This window comes from Diplotaxodon limnothrissa, linkage group LG14 (assembly GCF_057381915.1).
Source record: "Diplotaxodon limnothrissa isolate DT_005_m linkage group LG14, D_limnothrissa_male_GT1.1, whole genome shotgun sequence".
Classification (NCBI taxonomy): Eukaryota; Metazoa; Chordata; class Actinopteri; order Cichliformes; family Cichlidae; genus Diplotaxodon; species Diplotaxodon limnothrissa.
Window position 1 is genome coordinate 15231115 of NC_140609.1, and position 13763 is coordinate 15244877.

The 13763-nt window shown below is 40.1% G+C and overlaps 1 protein-coding gene across 1 annotated transcript in view; it reads left to right on the forward strand.

The window, feature by feature from the left end:
* The first annotated feature begins 5482 nt into the window (after positions 1 to 5482).
* The window catches only part of si (sucrase-isomaltase), a 67952-nt gene continuing 59671 nt past the window's right edge, over positions 5483 to 13763 (forward strand). The window contains exons 1-7 of the mRNA XM_085371709.1: positions 5483 to 5603; positions 5793 to 5878; positions 6065 to 6185; positions 6799 to 6908; positions 7479 to 7630; positions 12830 to 13001; positions 13276 to 13375. Coding sequence (XP_085227835.1) covers positions 5483 to 5603; positions 5793 to 5878; positions 6065 to 6185; positions 6799 to 6908; positions 7479 to 7630; positions 12830 to 13001; positions 13276 to 13375 — 862 coding nt within the window. The remainder of the gene's footprint in view (positions 5604 to 5792; positions 5879 to 6064; positions 6186 to 6798; positions 6909 to 7478; positions 7631 to 12829; positions 13002 to 13275; positions 13376 to 13763) is intronic.

A 13763-nucleotide genomic window follows, 5' to 3' on the forward strand; every position in this document is an offset into this window, starting at 1 on the left:
TAACAGAAGGCGAGCCTTTAATATAGCTGAAAACAAGGTGTGCAAATACAGCAGGGATGGCGTGGCTAAACAAAAACCTAAACTGGGAACAAAATATGGTGAGGCTATGGCTTGGAAGACACCAGACCAGGCATGGAAACACGGAGGGTGGGAACACAGACGACGCGACACAGACTGTAAGAAACACAGAGACTAAATACACATGAGGGATGATCAGGGGAAGTGGCCACACATGGGAACGCAGCTGACACACATGAACTTAACAACAGGACAGGAGGAGTGAGCTGAATACACTGACAGTGAATGCAGGCCTTCAAAGTAAAACAGGAAACATGAGACATGAACCGGGGAGATGTAGTACAGGGGGAGGTGACATAACTGACAGCATGAACTTGACAGTACAAGACACACAGACATAAACACACGAAGGGCAAGGGAGACGTAATGCAAGGGTAATATAATTACAAAAAGGACTGGACTACCTTAAAGAACCTAAGCAAACAATAAACATCAAAATAGGTTAAGCATAACACACTGGGTCACACGACCCAGGACCATGACACTTTCAGGTGTATGGACCAATGTATTCTTTTCTGATCAAACCAGAAAGCTTTAATGAGCAGCTGGATTTGTCTCGCATTAACTGGCTGGACACAGATGACATCGAAATGCAGCTGATTGAACTGAAAAGCTCGACTCTGTGGGGGTCAAAGTTTGCAGAACTATGAACGCAGCTGGAATCCACAGCTGTGCGTGTTCATGGAGCTTGCATTTTCACCTGCTGGACATCACTACCTGACAAGTTTAACTGCTTTCAGAACATTGCAGAGACCTTATTGACAGTTGGCTCTACATATCTGTGTGAGCAGATTTTCTCTCACACAAAGAGTGTCCTCAGGTAGCCGTCTGAATGCTGGACACTCGGAGACCTGTGTCTCTGAGTGGGAGACCAGAGATCACATTAACGTGTATCTCTGTATTAACAAACATGCCATATTGGCCCAGTTTATTTTTCTTATCATTGCTGTGAGGAGACAATAAATAGCATTTGGATTTTCTGTTGTACAGTTTATTTGCTGTTATGGAGTTCTTGTTATGAATAAAAAAAATGTCTTTTTTTGTTTCAAAATAGCTGAAAACTATTCGCTGATAGCTGCCAACATCTGCGAACAAATATAATTCGATAAAGTTGTTCTATATAGTGTGTAACTGTTAATATAGAGCGTTATTAAATTTATTGCTAATGCAATCATATGGCACATTGACTTCTGATGAAATTTTAGATGGCACTCATCATCAGAAAGGTTGCCTACCCCTGGACTAGAGCAATGACATCATCATTGAGTTTGTCAGTGTTGTAAGGAGTAAGCAATGTAAAGAATACACTAATAGGTAATTAAGTAAAGTTACCTCCAAATGTGGTGCCATGATAACTAATAAAAATACACAATAATACACAATAAAATAAAGAGGTGGTTTAAAAAAAAATAAAACTATGCCACAGAGTCCACAGAGTCAGTTAAATGTAGTTGTAGTGGTAAACTGTTCCACAGCTTTGGTGCCACAGACCGACAGAGGTTCTGTCCCTCTTAGTCTTTAGTACAAGGAACAACTAACAAAAACAGCTTTCTTGGTGTATAAGAAAGTAAATACAAGAATTTAAAAATGAATCCTAAATCTGTTGGGAGTACCTGTTAAGAGTACAAAATTGAACTGATGAGAACTCACTTGCTAGCAGCCAAACAGCCCGGAAAACAGGCAGATGAGTGATTAAAGATCTTGCTTGATGAACTTGTGCGATCAGTGCATGAAAACTCCATACAGCTCCTCGTCTGCTTTGTACTTTTTATATTGTCAGTACTGCCGTTGTTTCACTGCATAACACAGCAGCATGTGAACACAGCCATGGTTAGCAAGTACAATACAGAAGAAAACATCAAAGGAATACTGAAATAAAAATGTATAAATAAGTTAGATAAGAAATGGCACATTGTGCACATGAAAAAATACAAAACTTTATCCTCATGAAAAAGTAAATTAAAAAAAAGATGTAACACACCAGTTACAGGAGTTTTTACATTTCAGCAACAGTCCATATGGTGTCATGCAATATATGTAACAGACAGTTTCTGGTATATAAAAGTGTTCCAGTTCTTCTGTTGATCATTATGCTCCTGGGGATGAGTTGAGTCATTGTATTAGAACAGCAAAATCAAATCAAATGAAGACTATAACAGCACACATTAAACAGAGAAAACATATTAGTCTGAGTGGTATATTATTTCGGTCAATTAATTTTAACTGGAATTTATTGTTGGTGAGAATACCTTATTATAGAAACATTATCAGAGAACTGATGCCGTATCTGAAACCGTATTACTGTGTTTATAATATTGAGACCTTGAGTGTTTTATTGTGTCCTGAGAAAACAGGTTGGCTGCGAAATATCAACAGCAAAATGTACAAGCACACACGTTCATATCTACACACGCACACAAGGTCTTGGTCGTCAGATATGCTGTACAGGTTTCCTTTCTAGACCCACAAGCAAACAAAAAGAAACACAGGTATACATGAACCCCATATATAACTTGGTTGGTTGGCAGCTCTCAATGTTGAGTGCCTAGTTTTAAAGTGACTGGATCGATACAGGGGAGTGAATTGCCAATTTCAGTTTGTTCTATTGAAATTGGCTGGCAGTGCATTCTTGAGGGAGAGCACCAGATATTGGCAGTGACAGAGTGGAATTGGATTTGTAAGGAGAGAAAGACCAAGAGGGAGCATAATGATCAACAGAAGAACTTGAACACTTTCATCCCCCAGCATGTACTACATGCAAGCTAAATATGCTCTTATGTATTTGCTGGACAGTTAAATTATGGCGACAGGGATAGAAGCCTCTCCTGCTTGAATGATTACACACAGAATGGCTCATTGCATTGTTTATTACCATCGAGCTCTATGTTGGAAGACTACTGTGCCACTACGTGATAAATACCTCATGTTCTTCCTCACTATTCTGCTTTGCAATGGTATAGAATAAATTTACTACTAAAGTATAACATGAAATGGCATAGATTATGTCTTGGATGTCACGTTTGGGATGAGCTAAATCAAGCAGCACTTGATCATGGAATAACTTTTCTTGGTCTCATGAATACGAGACCAGGGAAACTTCATAGTCATGAAATTATGTGGAAAGGAAGCCCCCTGTCAAAAACGGGACTGCATCTTAACAAGGAAAATCATGAAACTCATCAACAAGGAGTGCATCATACAACTCCTTAGGATAATACTTAGGAAGTGCTTTTATAATGCCAAGATAAAAATGAGCAATGCTGGCAACATGTAGCTCTCTTATTTCAAGTAGAGCTCTGTAGTATGTTGACATAATTCAGAAATTCTCATCCTCGAATGTAAATATCCACTTGCAGCCAGCTGTGGGGGGTTCTCCAAATTGAATTATTGGATTTGTTGACCCTTTATTTGCTAAACTGATATAACCTGAGAGTAATGTCCTCACATTTACACAAACAATTATTTCCCAATAAATTAAATTTTTTTACATAATATTCTATGTTCTAAAAGTTCCTAAAAAGTTTCTTCTTCCTGGTATAAAAATTCAGTTTTCTACTACCAACTGAGTGAATTTGAATCTGTACATGTGTTGACTACTGCGTTGAAGTGCTACAGCAACAACGGTGTAAAGATTGCACTCTCTAAGTCACATCTTACGTAAACCATTGAAAATGCACAGTAATCTTTAGTTAAACTATAACCATACAAGCATAAACATGCAGACACACCCATACAGACTCCGTGACTGTGGTAAATGAATGATTTTAACACCCAGATGAGGGGATTTTGGGTTTCACTTCTTCTCTCAAACAGTGGAGACACAGCCCTGCACACACACAACCATTCATGGAACAGTAAAGGGGGCTGAGCCTCCTTGTCCATGTGCAACACTTCCACATCCTGTGGATTGAAAAGCTGTTATCTCTCTTGAACGGGGCACACTTTGCTCCAATCTCCAAAGAGTGCCAAGGTAAGATTACAGAGGCAGGCAGTTTCAGTCAAAAACTAATAACAATACCTTACAGTGTATATTACAGTCTTTTGATTGTACTGCACGAATTATGATTTTGCTGAATAATGATATATAAACAGAAAAGACAATTTTACATTCAAAGATCTTTCTTGTTATGACTACATACCTACAAGAAGCTGATGTTCAGTGGGAATTTTCTTCATTTTTTAACATTTTGTAGATTGTAGGCGCTTAAATTATATAATTATACTCACATTAATATGGACAAAGAAAGACTGCATTAATGATTATGTTGGTTATATGAAGCTCTTTGCCAGTGGCATAAAAGCATAGTGTAAACTATATTGCGGTTCCATTGAACAGATATCTTATGAGGGTTCTTTGATGCTGATTTTCTTTTCTTTTTTTTGTTGTTGTTGTTACGATGCACATCACATATGCAATTTTTATGCTAGTCTTAAACTTAATTACAGGTAGCTAACTGCCTCCTGGTCTGTCATTGAGTTTAATAAAAGTTCTATTTAAATATAATATTTTAAACTTGCTGTACTCAGGGAACCTCAAAAGTGCAGCTGTAAAACAGTGTTAGTTTCAGGATTTCTGTGTGTTGGAAGATTTAGTGAAACCTACTTTTATGTATTCAGTGGAAGCCAAAAGGAGGAGTAGAGAGCCTAAAGAATTTGTACTTTAAACATACACTATGTTTGTGTATTTTTTTCTCTGTGCCTTACATTGCATGTTTGCAGGTGCTTTTCAGTGTTTCTCTATAACGTGCAGCTGATTGCTAACACACAGGGGCATGCAGACATTTGGCTCTCTGTCTCTCTCTACGCCCTCACCTGCTCTTCACAGCACATTAAACAGGATAGCTATAAGCTTCTCACACACCCAAACAGACACATAGCCACACACACACACACACACACACACACACACACACACACACACACACACACACACACATCCAGATATTCACCTTGTTTTTGTCTACAAGAGTAGACTATACTGGAGTGAAGCCTAATTGCTTGAGCTGTATGTTGGGTGCCTTTGCAAAGAGTAGGCTAAGCCTGTTGGACAGCTTTCCTTTCCAGATTCTTTTTCAGTCTCACTCCACTCTCCTTCTCGTTTATAGTTTTATTTTACTGAATTTAATACCTATCCCACCTTTGTAAGACTTGTTGCCAAAAAATCAAGGTTAATGGAAGGAAAATGTATGTGTGTGTTAAATATGTTTTTATTTATTTTTATTTTTTTGCACGTCTGTGAGTGTGCCTCCTGCCAATGGGCATCATTACGCAGCTAAAGGTTTTTGTACCTCTGAGACCTTGCCTGTAGTAAACTTGCTATCATTAACGAGTGTTAATGATGCTGGCCTTTGTAATCACTGTGTACGTATGAATATTTTGTTCTTGTGCATTTTTTCTCTGTTAGATGGCGAAAAAACGCTTCTCTAAGTTGGAGGTGATGTTAATGGTGATGTTTACGATTATGAGTGTTATATCAATCGCATTCATAGTTCTTTTTGCCACGGGACAATCTGGTGTGAAAGAAGGTAGGTGGACCACAGAGAAATACACATCTAAGTTTTAAGTAACATAAAATCACTTCCTCCTTTACTTTTCTTTTGCTCACATGATTATCATTTCTAAACCAGAGAATAATCTGCACACTAATGTCAGTTTGTAAAATTACAAGGTTTACCCTTTATAATTGTGACTTAGTTGTATTGTTCTTTTCTCAGAAATTACAGATACATTTGTGCCAACATGTCCCAGCATGCCTCTGGGTGAGAGAGTAGATTGCTTCCCTGATTCTGGAGCATCACAGGTAAACTAATTTCCTAAAGTGTAAAGTGTATGTATGGGGATTTTGTTTATTTATTAATTTATGAATAATTAAATAAATAAATATTATTTACACAATTTAAGCATTTGCTATTGTGACAAAAATCACTTCTAATAGTAACAGTAATGACACTACAAATAATTATATTGGCAACAATACTCTTAACAGGAGATATGTCAGGAACGTGGCTGTTGTTGGAGTCCACGGGATGAGAGTAATGTTCCCTGGTGTTTCTTCCCAACCAACTATGGATATACTGTGGAATCACAGGAGACACCAAATTCTTATGGTAAAACCTTAAACCCCCTCTGTATTCTTTAATTCAGAGTCATGTGCTCACTAACTGATAAAAATATGCACATAAATAGAAAGAAGTCTGTATGTGCTTGGACTCAGTAGAATATTCAAAAACAGTCATGAATATATATATATAAGCCCAGCCTGAGATTTGTATGTGTTGGGAATTGAACCAACACATAAAAATGAAAGCATTCCTTTTTTTTATCCATATCTAATTTAAAATGTAATACCATTTGGCAAAGGTATTGCTTAAGGATACTATGCAAATTAGTACAACAGAGCCAACTAAGTACTCTGTAACCTTTTATCATGGAGGTAAAAGAAGTTGGCAATACATATTGTTTAAATAAAGTCCAGTCTAAGTTCACCTGAAGATTTTAATGTGGTGCTACACCTGAATTGAACGACTGACCCTGACGAATGTTTGCTCACACAGTTTCTCTTTATAATAAAATATAACAAAACTGAATTGTTGTTTTGTTTTCATTTTTTAAACTTATGTTTCTTATGTAACTGATTTCTACATTATGTAAATATATTGTATTATGTGGATGATATATTAAACTTCTTGCCATCTTACTGTCATCTGTTTATTTTTGCAGCTATAAAGGCAAAACTGACAAGAATGGAATCTCCACCTCTATTTGGTCAACACATAAAGGAACTGGCAATTGACGCAGAAATGCAGACAAAGAATCGACTCAGATTTAAGGTGAACATTGACACCATTCTGGGTTTATATTCTTGTATGCATGTTTGCAGGGCCAGATTTTACAGCAAAGTAATAAATTATGAGATACACTATTCATTTCAGAAGCAGTTTAATCAAAGTATCTTTAATATAAAAGATCGTGGCTCAAGAGTTGGCAGTTCATCTTGTAATCGGAAGGTTGCCGTTTCGAGCCCCGGCTCGGACAGTCTCGGTCGTTGTGTCCTTGGGCAAGACACTTCACCCGTTGCCTACTGGTGGTGGTCAGAGGGCCCGGTGGCGCCAGTGTCCGGCAGCCTCGCCTCTGTCAGTGCGCCCCAGGGCAGCCGTGGCTACAATGTAGCTTGCCATGACCAGTGTGTGAATGTGTGTGTGAATGGGTGAATGACTGAATGTAGTGTAAAGCGCTTTGGGGTCCTTAGGGACTAAGTACAGCGCTATACAAATACAGGCCATTTACCATTTACCATAAAAGCTGTTGAGAATGAAGAATAGAAATATACACAACTGAGTATTACTGAGACAGCGAGAGTTCTGTCTAACTGCCTAAAATGACTGTTTCCTTTCCCTCAGATTTATGATCCCAACAATAAGAGGTTTGAAGTCCCCCATGAGCACATCCTTAGCCTCAACCCTACACCATCCAGTCCCATCAACAACACATTGCAGATCACACAGAAACCCTTTGGCCTTACTGTACGCAGAGAGGAGAACCAAAACGTTGTGTAAGTGCTCATTGTGTGTATATACCATGTATATTTGCTGTTTCAGATTGGATATACAAAAGATATCAGACTATTCAAACTGTGTGTATTCATTAAAAAAAACACGATTCACATGAAGGTAATTGTTATTATAATTTCTTATGTACTTTATACATTTTTTTTTATATACTATGGTTGCGCTAGTAAAGAGGGATGAGGGCATTTCTGAGTTAAAGCATGTATAGCAGCAGAGGATTGCGTAGTGTGGAGGAGATTTTCCATAATAATGCTAAGATGCCATGGTACTGAAATTTTAATATAAGATAAATTGACCTATTAAATATTTATTTAGAATTACAAGTATTACTTATCAGAACTGTCCCCTTAAACATTTGACACTGGAAATTCGGAACCACAGGTTATGTGCATCACTTGAAGCAGATGTGTAAGGAAGCCACAAAGGTGGTCTCAGCAGCACACCAACTCGCTGTCATGCAAAACTGGCAGGTGACACCATTCCATGTTACAAGACAGTTTCTCAAACAATAAGTCATTATTTTCGTGTTGATTCAGTGCATGCTTTGTTGGCCCTGTGTGACATTGCAGTGACAAACTCCTCCACAGAACACACAAACACAGATAAATAGAGCAAAACAACAATTGCATACATTAGTGCTAATGGTGTTTTGTACATCATTATTGGCTTTTATGGTGCATGACAAATTTCCCTACTAGGTAAATGTGGATTTATTTACAGGAAAAGTGAAAGCCAAAGCAACCTTTGAAAATGTTTAATTTATAGTAGGGGTGCAAATTGTGTGGATGTCATCGATATAGGTATCACTGCGGCTTATCAGTCTTCCTGGATGTAACGATAATGAAATTTACAACCAGGCGCCAGTCAATGCGCCCTTTGTGCAGTTGTTTGACAAAAAACTAATTATTATTATCATTGGTGGGGAAAGGTTAAAAGGAGGTTTTTATCATTTCATTCAATGTAGGAAAATATATTTATTTTTAATAAATTCCATTGGTATAAAAAATAGCTTGTAGACAGAGGTCCACAATTATTTCATGAAAAAAATAGGATGTCCATTTTTCTGATTCAAACTCTCTACAGTGTACGGGGATTTCTTTGGTTGATTGCAAATGTTCAATACTTAGAATAATCTCTGTGCTCTAAAATACTGATAACGATAGTTTACACTCCTGTAGTTGATCTTTGCTCTTGGCAGAAAGTGGTGAAACAAAAGTTACACTGCCAATAGAGAATTCATATTGCTCAGACATGCCAACACATTTCAAAATGACAAAACATGTACAACAGTCATTTTATCTAATCCTTTGCTTTTAGTGTTTTGTCTTTTATTGGCTTTCTTTCATTGTTGAGTTATGTTTCTATAAGAAAAAAAAGAGTCAGTTAATTATTTTCTTCAACACTCTTTACTTACAAAAAACAAATAATGAAAGACAAAGTTAAAGTCACAGTTACATAAAATGAAAGCTGTTGGTTTGACCTGCTTTTAAAAGTTGCATTTATCTTTCTCAACACTGCACACAACTTTTAGTCACAGGCCTTTAAAATTATTTTCAAGATAAATTTTAAGATAAGCAGATGAAGATTATTTGTGATTTAGCAACCAAACTGATCCTTTTTGGCACTGTGGGTGAAGCATAGCTACAGAGACAACCATTGTGGGATTTTTAAGCACATGGAATGTTTACCAAGATCTAAATTGTTATAATGTAATTATAGTTTGATAAGAATATGAGAATAAGCAGGCCATGAACTGTAAAAAGTCCATAAAATACAGTGATAACAATATTTACATATTTACTTTTAAATCATAAAAATTGCAGGAGGTTACCCCAGGTATTTATTATGGCATTAAATTCCACTGACATCTGTTATTTATTTACTATATAGATAAATGGACAATGTTGCTCATAATCATTCTATTAAGCCTGTGTGCCTGTCATGTGGAAATGATCTTTTTGAACAGAATTAGGGTTAAGATGTTAAATGAAAATAATATCATATATTTACAGCATTTAAAACCTTTACTTGTAATATCTGACAGCTGTTTGAAAGTTCAGCAGGCTTGGTATTTCAGTAACCAGTGTATGTCTTGTTTTGAAGACTACAGAAATGTTACCCAGAGGGCTTATTACAGCTTGATGGGATGGCCTGTCTACTCGCTGTTTTTTTTTCCTGCAACTCAATTTGTCAAAATGTCTCTGCTCCAGAAGCTCCAGAAGCTAGGTGAGGCTAGACTCTGAGTAGGCAGGACTTGGGAGAGGGTTGGTAGAATTTTAGTTAATGGTTGTCTTGATACAACACATTTTATTTCGCCTGTTTTTGGTTGTGTAGTGAAGGTGTTGTGTGGCCCTTGAGTGGTTAGCTTGTGTTTTGCGGGCCGTTATGAGTTTCATGGCCACTTTTGATATTGCTGGATTTATGGCAAAGCCGTCGCTTGCCCTGCTGGATGTTTGTAGGAAGAGGGATATGCATGAGGTGGCAACATATTACGGGATCAGTGTCTCCACTGGTCTACGCAAAGCGGAGCTGAAGGCCGCTCTGGTGTCTGGGCTGTTGGAGAAGGGGGTGGTTGTAATGCAAGAACCCCCGAGCACACCCAGTCTGGTTGGACTTAGTACCTACAGCGCCTCATGTTCCAGGCCAGGTCGTAGAACCTCCAGTGTCTACACCTGTGGGCCAATGACACTGCCCCATTTTGATCCGCTCTCCACCCAGTCATCGGAGGGTTCTAAGCAGGATGCTAGGCTCAGAGTCCGTCTGGCTCATCTCCAACTGGGAAAGGAGGAGCGTGAGTTCCAGCTGAAAAAGGAGTTAGAGCTTAGGCGTTTGGAGGCGGAGCTGGGTAGCGCTAGGGAGGTCGAGCTGAAGAAGGTGGAGTTGGAGGCGGAGACTAAGGTCAAGTTGCGACAGCTGGAACTCCAGCAGGCCTCCTCCCCTCCTGTGGCGGCCTTGCTGTCACAGACAGAGGTACAGTTTGATGTAGGCAGTAATAGTCATCTGGTCCCTGTGTTTCGTGACACTGAGGTGGAGGTTTACTTTGAATCATTTGAACGGATAGTGACAGCCTTGCGTTGGCCGCGGGATGCGTGGGCCATCCTGCTGCAGTGCAAGCTGGTGGGCAAGGCACAGGAAGTTTGTTCCTCGTTGTCCGCTGAGTGCAGTTTGGATTACGACAAACTGAAAAGTACTATCCTGTTAGCCTACGAACTAGTCCCCGAGGCTTATAGGCAGCGATTTCGGGGGTTGAAAAAGGTGCAGGGTCAATCCTTCCTGGATTTTGCGAGGGAAAAGAGTGTCCTCATTGACCGATGGTGTATGGCCTGTAAAGCTGCAGACCTAGTTTCGGTATGGGAGTTAATTCTCATTGAGGAATTTAAAAACTGCATGTCCGAGCGGATGGCAGTACATCTGAACGAACAGAAGGTCTCCACGTTGCAGCAGGGCCGCGACACTGGCTGACGAGTTAAGCATGAGCGACGCGGCACCCTAGCGAAGGCTAGCGGTGCTAGTGGTGAGCAAGACACAAGGGGAGAGGTACCTGTGCCTCGTCCCAGGTAAGACCGGAAATGTTTTTACTGTTTTAAATCTGGCCATTTAATAGAGGACTGCGAGGCCTACAGACAGCCAGCCTCAACACCACGTAAGCCAAAAGGGATGGGGCTGTTTAAAATCGCTTCTCCTGTTAACAGGTGGACCTCAAAGCCAGGGGAGGACTAGAGTGTAGTCCAACAGATAGTGGTCCCGTCTAGTTTGCGTCAGCATGTGCTACAATTAGCCCATGATCATTCATGGTCAGGACATTTGGGGGTAACTAAAACGTATGACCGTATTCTGCAGCACTTCTTCTGGCCAGCAATGAAGGCAGATGTTACAAGGTATTGTAATACCTGTCGCTGGGTTTCGGGCAGGTTCACCCGGTAGAGGCAAAAGTCGAGGCTGTCCTCAGCTACCCAGCCCCAGCCACTAGGCGGGAGCTAAAGCGGTTCCTGGGCATGAGTGGATACTATCGCTGTTTTTGTAAGAACTTTGCGGTAGTTGTGGCCCCTTTGACAAAGCTATGTAGCCCCAAAATCGCTTTTGAGTGGTCAGGGGAATGCCAGCATGCATTTGAGTCTGCAAAATCTCTCCTTTGCAGCGCCCCGGTTCTGGCAGCCCCCAACTTCTCTCAGCCTTTCAAACTGGAAGTTGACGCCAGTGCCACCGGAGCTGGTGTGGTACTGTTACAGGACGACACAGAGGGTGTGTGTCACCCAGTCTGCTGCTATTCTACAAAGTTCAAGCGTCATCAGCTAAACTATTCCACCATAGAAAAAGAAGCTCTAGCGCTGCTGATGGCCTTGCAGCACTTCACTGTGTATGTGGGCTCTAGCTCCTTTCCAGTTACGTTGTATACAGATCACAATCCCCTTACATTCCTCCAACATATGTACAACCACAACCAGGAACTAATGCGCTGGGCATTGCTGGTGCAGGATTATGATCTGGTTATCCAACACAAGAAAAGGACTGAGAATCTGGTGGCTGATGCACTCTCGCGCAGCGCATAGTGATGGGTTTGCTCTGTGTTTTGTATAGTGTGAATGTAAGGTCTAGGTCTAGGTGTGGAAAAGGCCTGCTGCGTGCGTGCGTGCGTGCGTGCGTGCGTGCGTGCGTGCGTGCGTGCGTGCAACTGGGCAGTGGTTTTGCTTAAATGACGGCAGCCTCCATTTCTTGGCCTGCCTGGTTATTCCTAATAGCAGCGTTGCTGTCTTATTCTATTGGAGCCTTATAGTTGTTTTCTTAGTTGAAGCGGTCGCCATCTCTTTGGGTTGGCCTGTCAGATTTGTCATTAAAGCAGCGTTGCTGTCTCTTTCTGTTGTTACTGCTTATATGATTATTGGGTTAATTAATTATAATAAAGATTTATTTTGTGTTAAACACCTCTGCCTGGCATCCTTTTCATTTCAACCCGGATCCAACTGTTACTGTCCCCCTCCCTCTTCGTCTAGCTTTCATGTGGGGACGTAACAGTCTCTGTCTCATTCCCACTCTCTTCTTGCTCCATCTCATGCTCATTTTCTTTATTTTTGTGTCTCACACAAATTCACTCTTATCTGCTCTCCCTTATTCCACATCCCAGTACATCAGTGTGTCTCTTCACTTCCTACTTAACTTTACTTTTTTTCTGGTTTGACATTCAGGTTTGACACTAGAATGGCTCCAATTGTGTTTGAAGACCAGTACATACAGCTGTCTGCTAAGCTCCCATCCCATAATATTTATGGCCTGGGGGAGCATGTCCATAGGCAATATCGGCATGACACAAACTGGAGAACCTGGCCAATTTTCACAAGAGATGCTTTTCCTAATGGGGTAAACACAGCACACACACACACACAAACACAAAGAGACATATGTGCTTAAAATAAGGCCTGCTCAAATCAGGCCTGCTTAGTTGTGCGTGTGTGGCATGTTTACATGTGTGTCTTACATGTGCATTTGCCTTCGCAAAAGGCTTATAATTGAATGCCTTGTAAGCTGATTATGCCGTGTAGGCACCCCCTCAGTTTCAGTAAGTCTCCCACATGGTGGTCTCACAAGGCACCAATGCCCTATATTCATTTGTCTCCTCCTTTCTTCTCTACAGGGAACACATAACCTCTATGGACACTATCCCTTTTTCCTCTGTCTGGAAGATAATAGTGGGAAGTCATTTGGGGTGTTTCTCCTGAACAGCAATGCTATGGGTAAAGTTACGCTAACACAAATGCAAGAACACTTGTTGGTACTTGGATAAAAGCAAATACACATGGGTTCGAGCACGCAAACAAATGCACACGTACGCATAAAAAAACATTTGAGCAGCACTGTGTTTAAAAACTACAGAATGTATGTGCACAAGCACTCTCATACATACTGCCAAAAAAGTACAAACATATCGTATGTTTACACTGATACATGTAACATCGGGACAAGAAAATCATCTCTAAATGGTTCAAGGGCATACGAACCGCCAGTTAATCCTCATCCCCCAACACAAAAGGAGCTACTGTTGCATCAATCAAAGAATTGTGCTGACAAATCAAAGAGAATATTTCATGACTGCTTTATTCTGAGAAGGAGATGACTGAAAGC